This window comes from Somniosus microcephalus, unplaced genomic scaffold (assembly GCF_052327205.1).
Source record: "Somniosus microcephalus isolate GS21.2 unplaced genomic scaffold, FLI_Smic_1.0 scaffold217, whole genome shotgun sequence".
Lineage (NCBI taxonomy): Eukaryota > Metazoa > Chordata > Chondrichthyes > Squaliformes > Somniosidae > Somniosus > Somniosus microcephalus.
Genome location: NW_028225404.1, coordinates 114,616 through 125,500, shown reverse-complemented (window position 1 = coordinate 125,500; position 10,885 = coordinate 114,616). Strand labels below are relative to the sequence as shown.

The window sequence follows — 10,885 nt, the reverse complement described above, 5'->3', positions numbered from 1 at the left end:
ATTCAAGAAGCATTTACATGAGCACTTGAACCGCCATAGCATACAAGGCTACGGACCAAGTGCTGGAAAATGGGATTAGAATAGACAGGGCTTGATGGCCGGTGCAGATACGATGGGCCGAAGGGCCTCTCTCTGTGCTGTATAACTCTATGACTCTATGACCACCAACTCCAAGTCAAACACCATTCTAACTTGGAAGTATATTGCCATTCCTTCATCGTCACTGGGTCAAAGTCCTGGAACTCACTCCCTGACAGCACTGTAAGAGTACCTTCACCACACGGACTGCAGCGGTTCAAGAAGGCGGCTCACCACCACCTTCTCAAGGGCAATTAGGCATGGGCAATAAATGCTGGCCTTGCCAGCGACGCCCACATCCCATGAACGAATTTAAAAAAAACTTCATCCCATAACACGCACACAAGGGCTCAGTAATGTTTAATTCATCAGAAAAAGACAAAGTACAACAACATACTGGTCAGCTTAACAGAGTCTCATCATATTTATGAGGCCACAAACTTAAAATAGTCACTAATAAATCCAGTAATGAATTCAGGAGAAATGTCTTTACCCAGAAAATGGTGAGAATGGGGAACTTGCTACCACAGGGAGTAGTTGAGGTGAACAGCACAGATGGATTTATGGGGAAGCCACACAAGGGAGAAAGGAATGGGAGGAGATGTTGATCGGGTTAATTGAAGTAGAGTGGGTGTGGGGCATAAACACCGGTATGGACCAGTTGGGCCGAATGGCCTGTTTCTGTGCTGTACATTCTATGTAACACCATCAACAGTCAATCGAAGGGAATCATCAGCACAACAGATTGAAAGATTAAACAGCAGTCCAAGAATTTATAAAACATTCATCCATTCCATGTTCATGTCACCCCAGCTGTCAGCAGGGCCCTGTGCTACAGACCAGTGTGACCTCGCTGGTGTCTCTTCAGCTCCCCGGAGCTGTTAAAGCTCTTCGCACAGTCAGAGCATTTAAATGGTCTCTCATCAGTGTGAACTCGCTGGTGTGTCAGCATGTTGGATGACTGAGTGAATCCCTTCCCGCACACGGAGCAGGTGAATGGCCTCTCCCCAGTGTGAGTACGCTGGTGTTCCTTCAGATCTCCGGACCTTTTAAACCTTTTCCCACAGTCAGAACATTTAAACGGTCTCTCATCAGTGTGAACTCGCTGGTGTGTCAGCATGTTGGATGACTGAGTGAATCCCTTCCTGCACACGGGGCAAGTGAACAGCTTCTCCCCAGTGTGAGTACGCTGGTGTATCTTCAGCTCCCCGGTGCTTTTAAAGCTCTTACCACAGTCAGAGCATTTAAATGGTTTCTCATCAGTGTGAACTCGCTGGTGTTCCAGCAGGTGGGATGACCGAGTGAATCCCTTCCCACACACGGAGCAGGTGAATGGTCTCTCCCCAGTGTGAACACGCTGGTGTCCACTCAGATGCCCGCTTTTAAAGCTCTTACCACAGTCAGAGCATTTAAATGGTCTCTCATCAGTGTGAACTCGCTGGTGTATCTTCAGCTCCCCAGTGCTTTTAAAGCTCTTACAACAGTCAGGACATTTAAATGGTCTCTCCCCAGTGTGAACTCGCTGGTGTTCCAGCAGGTGGGATGACCGAGTGAATCCCTTCCCACACACGGAGCAGGTGAATGGTCTCTCCCCAGTGTGAACTCGCTGGTGTATCTTCAGCTCCCCGGTGCTTTTAAAGCTCTTACCACAGTCAGAGCATTTAAATGGTCTCTCATCAGTGTGAACTCGCTGGTGTGTAGTCAAATTGCTGGAGCTTTTAAACCACTTCCCACAGTCAGAACATTTAAATGGTCTCTCATCGGTGTGAACTCGCTGGTGTGCCAGCAGGTGGGATGACTGAGTGAATCCCTTCCCACACACGGAGCAGGTGAATCGCCTCTCCCCGGTGTGAACACGCTGGTGTCCATTCAGATGCGTGGACCTTTTAAAGCTCATCCCACAGTCAGTGCATTTAAATGGTCTCTCATCAGCGTGAACCAACTGGTGTTTCTTCAGATCCCCAGAGGTTTTAAAGCTCTTCCCACAGTCAGAACATTTAATGTGAACAAGCTGGTGTCTCAGGAGGGTGGCAGAATGAGAGAATCGCTTCAAAAACACAGAGCAGGTCAACGGTCTCTCATTGGTGTGGACAAGCTGGTGTCTCAGCAGCACGGAGGGTGCAATTAATCACTTCCCACACACGGAGCAGGTTAAAGGTCTCTCCCTAGTGTGATCTTGCTGGTGTATCATCGGAGCGGATGACTGAGTGAATCCCTTCTGGAACACGGGGCCGGTGAACGGGCTCTCCCCAGTGTGTAGCCACTGGTGTTGCTTCAGGTACTTGTAGATTTTGAAGCTCTTCCCACACTCAGAACATTTAAAAGGTCTCTCATTAGTGTGAACTCGCTGGTGTGCCAGCAGATTGGAAGACCAACTGAATCAGGTCCTGATGAATCGAGCGACTCTGTCTGTTCTTGACGTGATGTTCGGTCTGAGCTTCCTGTCTGTAAATGCTCCACTTCTAAAACCCTGTAAAAGAAGTGTAGAAAAGGGTAAGAGGGAGAATGTTGCTTCATGTCCCCCTTTCCGAGCCCAGGGGCAGTGAAGCTGATTTTCAGGCCCCAGCTGCTGCACAGGTTACATACGAACATACGAATTAGGAGCAGGAGTCGGCCACTCGGCCCCTCGAGCCTGCTCCACCATTCAATAAGATCATGGCTGATCTGATTACTCCACATTCCCACCTACCCCCGATAACGTTTCACCCCCTTCCTTATCAAGAATCTATCTACCTCTGCCTTAAAAATATTCAAAGACTCTGCTTCCACCGCCCTCTGAGGAAGAGAGTTTCAAAGACTCACGACCGTCTGTAAGAAAAAATTTCTCCTCATCTCTGTCTTAAATGGGCGACCCCTTATTTTCAAACAGTGACCCCTAGTTCTAGATTCTCCCACAAGAGGAAACATCCTCTCCACATCCACCCTGTCCAGACCCCTCAGGATCTTATATGTTTCAATCAAGTCACCTCTTACTCTTCTAAACTCCAGCAGATACAAGCCTAGCCTGTCCAACCTTTCCTCATAAGACAACCCACCCATTCCAGGTATTAGTCTAGTAAACCTTCTCTGAACTGCTTCCAACGCATTTACATCCTTCCTTAAATAAGGAGACCAATACTGTACACAGTGCTCCAGATGTGGTCTCGCCAATGCCCTGTATAACTGAAGCATAACCTCCCTACTTTTGTATTCAGTTTCCCTCGCAATAAACAATAACATTCTATTAGCTTTCCTGATTACTTGTTGTACCTGAATACTAACCTTTTGCGATTCATGCATTAGGACACCCAGATCCCTCTGCATCTCAAAGCTCTGCAATCTCTCACCATTTAGATAATATGCTTCTTTTTTATTCTTCCTGCCAAAATGGAACACTTCACATTTTCCCCACATTATACTCCATTTGCCAGATCTTTGCCCACTCACTTAACTGATCTGTATCCCTTTGTAGCCTCATGTCCTCTTCACAATTTACTTTCCGACCTATCTTTGTGTCATCAGCTAATTTAGCAACCATGCCTTCGGTCCCTTCATCCAAGTCATTTATATAAATTGTAAAAAGTTGAGGTCCCAGCACTGATCCCTGTGGCACACCACTCGTTACATCTTGCCAACCAGAAAATGACCCATTTATGCCTACTCTCTGTTTCCTATTAGCTAGCCAATCTTCTAGCCATGCCAACATGTTACTCCCTACACCATGAGCTTTTATTTTCTGCAATAACCTTTGATGTGGCACCTTATCAAATGCCTTCTGGAAATCTAAGTACAGTACATCCACCGGTTCCCCTTTATCCACAGCACATGTTACTTCCTCAAAGAACTCCAATAAATTGGTTAAACATGATTTCCCTTTCACAAAACCATGTTGACTCTGCCTGATTACCGTGAACTTTTCCAAGTGCCCTGCTATAACGTCTTCAATAATAGCTTCTAACATCTTCCCGATGACAGATGTTAAGCTAACTGGCCTGTAGTTTCCTGCTTTCTGTCTCCCTCCCTTTTTGAATAAAGGAGTTACATTCGCTATTTTCCAATCTAATGGAACCTTCCCCGAATCTCGGGAATTTTGGAAAATTAAAACCAACGCATCAACTATCTCACTAGCCACTTCTTTTAAGACCCTAGGATGAAGTCCATCAGGCCCCGGGGACTTGTCAGCCCACAGCTCCAACAATTTGCTCAGTACCACTTCCCTGGTGATTGTAATTTTCTTGAGTTCCTCCCTCCCTTCCATTTCCTGATTTACAGCTATTTCTGGGATGTTACTTGAATCCTCTATAGTGAAGACCGATGCAAAATACCTGTTCAATTCAACTGCCATCTCCTTATTTTCCATTATTAATTCCCCAGACTCACTTTCTATAGGACCAACGCTCACTTTGTTAACTCTTTTTTTTAAATATCTATAGAAACTCTTACTATCTGTGTTTATATTTCTAGCTAGCTTTCTCTGGTACTCTCATTTTTCTCTCCTTATTAATCTTTTAGTCATTCTTTGCTGTTTTTTATATTCTGTCCAATCTTCTGACCTGCCAGCCATCTTTGCACAATTATATGCTTTTTCTTTAAGTCTGATACTATCTTTAACTTTTTTAGTTAACCACGGATGGTGGGTCCTCCCCTTGGAATTTTTCTTTCTCGTTGGAATGTATCTATTCTGTGTATTCTGAAATATCCCCTTAAATGTCTGCCACTGCAACTCTATTGACCTCTCCCTTAACCTAATTTGCCTGTTCACTTTAGCTCGCTCTGCTTTCATGCCCTCGTAATTGCCCTTATTTAAGTTTAAAATACTAGTCTTGGACCCACTCGTCTCTCCCTCAAACTGAATGTAAAATTCAATCATATTCTGATCGCTGCTACCTAGGGGCGCCTTCACTATGAAGTCATTAATTAATCCTATCTCGTTGCACAATACCAGGTCTAGTATAGCCTGCTCTCTGGTTGGCTCCAGAACGTGCTGTTATAAGAAACTATCCCAAAAACATTCTATGAACTCCTCATCTAGGCTCCCTTTGCCCATCTGATTTTTCCAGTCTATATGTAGATTAAAATCCCCCATGATTATAGCCATACCTTTCTGACAAGCTCCCATTATTTCTTCCTTTATACTCCATCCTACCGTGTGGTTACTGTCAGGGGGCCTGTACACCACTCCCACAAGTGACTTCTTGCCTTTATCATTTCTCATCTTAACACGTTGGTGCAGCAAGCAATTAGGAAAGCAAATGGTATGTTAGTCTTTATTACAAAAGGATTGGAGTATAAGAGTAAAGTCTTACCGCAATTATATAGGGCCTTGGTGAGACCACACCTGGAGTATTGTGTACAGTTTTGGTCTCCTTACCTAAGGAAGGATATACTTGCCTTAGAGGGAGTGCAACAAAGGTTCACCAGACTGATTCCTGGGATGGGGGGATTGACCTATGAGGAGAGATTGAGGAGACTGGGCCTATATTCCCATGAATTTTGAAGAATGAGAGGTGATGTCATTGAAACATCTACAATTCTTACAGGGCTTGACAGGGTAGATGCTGGGAGACTGTTTCCCCTGGCTGGGGAGTCTAGAACCAGGGGTCACAGTCTCAGAATAAGGGGTCGGCCATTTAGGACTGAGATGAGGAGAAATTTCTTCACTCAGAGGGTGGTGAATCTTTGGAATTCTCTGCCCCAGAGGGCTGTGGAGGCTCAGACATTGAGTATAATCAAGGCTGAGATCGATAGATTTTTGGACTCATGGGGAATCAAGGGATATGGGGATCGGGCGGGAAGGTGGGGATGAGGTAGAAGATCAGCCATGACCTTATTGAATGGCGGAGCAGGCTCGAAGGGCCGAATGGCCTGCTCCTGCTCCTATTTCTTATGTTCTTAAGAAAGCTGTTTGCTATAGCCTGCTGCGCCATGACAAATACACAGAGGATTTCAGTTACGTGGAGAGACTGGAGAAGCTGGGATTGTTCTCCTTGGAGCAGAGAAGGTGCAGCGGAGATTTAATGGAGGTGTTCAGAACAGGAAGGGTTTTGATAGAGTAAATAGGAGCATGGGAACAGGAGGAGGCCATTCAGCCCCTCCAGCCTGTTCCACCATTCAATGAGATCATGGCCGATCTGTGTCTTAACTCCACCCACCTGCCTTGGCTCCATATCCCTTTGCTCCCTTGTCTAGCAAAAATCTATCACTCTGGGATTTAAAATGATTAATTGAGCTGGCATCGACTGCTTCCTGTGGGAGAGGGTTCCACACTTCTACCACCCTTTGTGTGAAGAAGTGTTTCCCAACTTCTCTCCTGAATGGCCTGGCTCTGATTTTAAGGTGATGTCCCCTTGTCCTCGACTCCCCCACTGGCGGAAAAAGTTTCTCTCTGTCTACTCTACCAATTCCTTTCAAAATCCTAAAATCCTCAATCACTCCTTAACCTTCTAGATTCCAGGGAACACAAGCCTAGTTTATGTAATCTCTCCTCATAATCTAACCCTTGGAGCCCAGGTAACATTCTGGTGAATCTGTGCTGCACTCCTTCCAAGGTCAGTATATCCTTTCTGAGGTGCGGTGCCCAGAACTGTACACAGTGCTCCAGGGAGTTCCTGGGAGTTAATGTGCGCAGGTCCCTGAAGGTGGAGGGACATATTGAGAGAGTGGTTAACAAAGCATATGGGATCTTGGGCTTCATAAATAGAGGTATTGAGTACAAAAGTAGAGAAGTTATGCTGAACCTTTATAAAGCGCTGGTTAGGCCACAACTGGAGTATTGCGTCCAGTTCTGGTCACCACAGTTTAGGAAGGATGTGAAGGCCCTTGAGAGGGTGCAGAGGAGATTTACCAGAATGGTTCTGGGGATGGGGGATCTTAGCTACAAGGAGAGGTTGGAGAAGCTGGATTTGTTTTCATTAGAGCAAAGGAGGTTGAGGGGTGATTTGACAGAGGTGTACAAGATTATGACGGGTGTGGATAGGCTAGACGGGGAAAGGCTGTTCCCACTAGTTGATGGTACAAGGACTAGGGGACACAGATTTAATGTTTTGGGCAAGAGATACAGGTTGGATGTGAGGAAAAACTTTTTTATGCAGCGAGTGGTGAGGACCTGGAACTCGCTGCCGACGGAAATGGTGGAAGCGGAGACACTCAATGTTTTCAAGGGGAGACTGGATAGGCACTTGAGGGAAATAAACTTGCAGGGCTACGGGGATAGAGCGGGGGAATGGGACTGATTGGATTGTATACAGAGAGCCGGCAGGGACTCGATGGGCTGAATGGCCTCCTTCTGTGCCGTTATGACTCTGTGACTGGGGTCTAACCAGGGCTTTCTTTAGCTGTAGCTTATAAGGAGAAACTGTTTCCAGTGGCAGGAGGGTCGGTAACCAGAGGACACAGATATAAGGTCATTGACAAAAGAACCAGAGGCGAGGTGAGGAGAATTTTATTTACGCAGCGAGTTGTTGTGATCTGGAATGCGCTGCCTGAAAAAAGAATCAGTGGTCCGAATCAATGTTCACGTTAAGTTGCGCGGCCACGCAGCGGTCTGGAGGTCCCACGCAGCCGGCTCACCGCCCTGTAAATGGAAAATCGCGCATGCGCGGAAATTTGAATGGGTCGTGCAGCCCGTTAAACGGGCCACGCTCCTCAATAAAAAAGAGGGAACATTGATCCTAATATCGACCTCTGGGGAACATCACTGTTTACCTCCCTCCAGTCTGAAAAGAAACCGTTCACCACTACTCTCTGCTTTCTGTCCCTTGGCAGAAAATTGGGAGGGGGCGAGTGCAAACAGCACCTGATTTCTCACCAAGCACTCAGGGGATTTGCCCTACTTTAAATGTCAGTCTCTTACATATACATTATAAAAAGGGAGACGCTGTCCCTTTAAAATCGGTAATCCATGGGACACGGTCCCTTTAATGAAAATCTCATAGAAAGAGAGCGCCTGTCCCTTTAAGAGAACCCCCACCACTCCCATATTTCTCTTAAAGTGCTTGAAATTAATAATTAAAAACGCAGAAAATTAATATTAATAAAAATTAATTGAGGGAGAAAAAATATTTTTACTCACATTTGCTCCACAGGATTTCTTGTTTCTGTTCCATCAATTTAAAAACTGCTTTTATTATGATCAGCCTGTCTTCTATGTTTCTATGTACTTTCAGTGATGACTTTTATAAACCGGTTTTACAGGAAATTAGAAGAGGCGGGGAGAGATTTGAAGACACTCGGTCCCTTTGTGACTCCAAAGTTGCAGCTGACCCCGCGCATGCGCCCCATGGCCCCGCCCTCTCCTGCTCCACAGGCGCCCGGCCCGCACTGCGCATGCTCAGCACACCCCCTGGGCCCCTGTCAATCATCCTTCCCCACTGAACAGGCCCCGCCCCCTCCACCTACTCCGCATGCGCCGCCGGGCCCCGCTCCCGAAGTTGAGCCGCTACCGCGCCTGCGCAGGGCCTCGCATTCTGGGTCGGCCCGGGCAACCGCGAGAGTCCGGATCACCGGCGGAAAGTGAGTTTTATCAGGGTTTTTTTTATATAGCGGAGAGAAGCGCGGGCGGGGAGATAAATAAAAAGAAAATACAAACCAGACCGTCCCAGCACCCTCCCGGCACCGAGCGAAGCAGATTCAGCGGCCGCAGCGCCTTGTCTTCTGCAGGGAGCGGGACTGGGACACGTCATCAACTCCACGGCGGTGACTGACGGGAGCTCGGACCAATAGGGAGAGAGCGGGCGGAGCTCGGAGGACTGAGGTGGCGGCGGGTCCTCCAACCAATCAGGGTGTCCAAGGGGCGGGACTTCCGCCGCCTGCTTCTCCCGCTGCTGAGACAAGTGGAATGCAGCAGAGGGCGCTCTTCTGAGTTTGGGGCTCAGGCCTGTTAGTGGAGCTGTGCAGAGAGAACTTTACTCTGCACTGGGCTTTACTCACTCAGCACTGCACTGGAGGGGCAGCACAGAGTTTTAGACTCGAGTCTCTGGAGTGGGACTTCAACCCACAACCTTCTGACTCAGAGGAGAGAGTGCTGCCGCCTGAGCCACGGCTGACACTCTGTATCTAACCCGTGCTGTACCTGCCCTGGGTGTGTTTGATGGGACAGTGTAGAGGGCGCTTTACCCTGTATCTCACCCGTGCTTGTACCTGCCCTGGGAGTGTTTGATGGGACAGTGCAGAGGGAGCTATACTCTGTATCTAACCCATGCTGTACCTGCCCTGGGAGTGTTTGATGGGACAGTGTAGAGGGAGCTTTACTCTGTATCTAACTTATGCTGTACCTGCCCTGGGAGTGTTTGATGGGACAGTGTAGAGGATGCTTTACTCTGTATCTAACCCGTGCTGTACCTGCCCTGGGAGTGTTTGATGGGACAGTGTAGAGGTAGCTTTACTCTGTATCTAACTCATGCTGTACCTGCCCTGGGAGTGTTTGATGGGACAGTGTAGAGGATGCTTTACTCTGTATCTAACCCGTGCTGTACCTGCCCTGGGAGTGTTTGATGGGACAGTGTAGAGGGAGCTTTACTCTCTATCTAACCCGTGCTGTACCTGCCCTGGGGGTGTTTGATGGGACAGTGTAGAGGGAGCTTTACTCTGTATCTAACCCGTGCTGTACCTGCCCTGGGAGTGTTTGATGGGACAGTGTAGAGGGAGCTTTACTCTGTATCTAACCCGTGCTATACCTGCCCTGGGAGTGTTTGATGGGACAGTGTAGAGGGAGCTTTACTCTGTATCTAACCCGTGCTTGCACCTGCCCTGGGAGTGTTTGATGGGACAGTGCAGAGTGAGCTTTACTCTGTATCTAACCCATGCTGTACCTGCCCTGGGAGTGTTTGACGGGACAGTGTAGAGGGAGCTTTACTCTCTATCTAACCCGTGCTGTACCTGCCCTGGGAGTGTTTGATGGGACAGTGTAGAGGGAGCTTTACTCTGTATCTAACCCGTGCTGTACCTGCCCTGGGAGTGTTTGACGAGACAGTGTAGAGGGAGCTTTACTCTGCATCTAACCCGTGCTGTACCTGCCCTGGGAGTGTTTGATGGGACAGTGTAGAGGGAGCTTTACTCTGTATCTAACCCATGCTGTACCTGCCCTGGGGGTGTTTGATGTGACAGTGTAAAGTGTAATGATATCAGCAAATAGTGATGATATTTGTCTGTTTTTGATTACTTATGCCTTACAGCATATTTGTCTGTGTTTGATTGCTTGTGCCTGAGCAGCAGAGGTCATGTGACACAGACAAGCAGGCTGAAGTTTCAGTTTCATTCTTAGCTGGAGCTGGAAGCATGGTCTCCTGAAAAGCTGTATGAATTCTTGAACAAACCTTAGATTAAAAGTTATTCTCTTTTATAAATGTCTCATCATTGAGCCCACAAGGAAATCAATACATGGTGTCAGAAGTGGCTCGATTGAAAGAGATGAAGAGAAAAAATCGGAAGTTAGCAACTCGATGGGACAGTGAAAGGAGTTGTGGCAAGTAAGCGAAATCAGCTCTCCACATATTAGCAAGCCAGAAGAGAACATCGTTGCTTACCATTAGAGAATAGCTAACGAAAGGAAAAATGGAAGGTTTACTCCCACCGGCGATGCTTCAGTTGTCAGGTAATGTGGCTGAAAATTGGAGAAGGTTCAAACAACGTTTAGAGTTGTATTTAGCGGCAACCGGAGCTGACGAGAAAAGTGATAAACAGAAATCGTCCGTGTTCTTACATGTAGTGGGTGATGCAGCGCTGGAGGTATATAATAATTTCATATTTGCTGTTGATGGAGACAAAATGAAGCTAGATAAAATAATGGAACAGTTTGAGGCCTACTGCATACCTAAACGCAACGTGACCT

At 47.2% G+C, this 10,885-nt stretch overlaps 1 protein-coding gene across 1 annotated transcript; it reads right to left on the bottom strand.

Moving 5' to 3' along the window:
* Positions 1 to 583: 583 nt before the first annotated feature.
* Positions 584 to 2,206, bottom strand: LOC147082049 (uncharacterized; the record flags this gene model as incomplete). The annotated part of the gene is made up of 1 exon (XM_085980500.1): positions 584 to 2,206. A coding segment is annotated over one exon (1,296 nt), but the record flags the coding sequence as incomplete, so codon positions are not given.
* Positions 2,207 to 10,885: the final 8,679 nt, after the last annotated feature.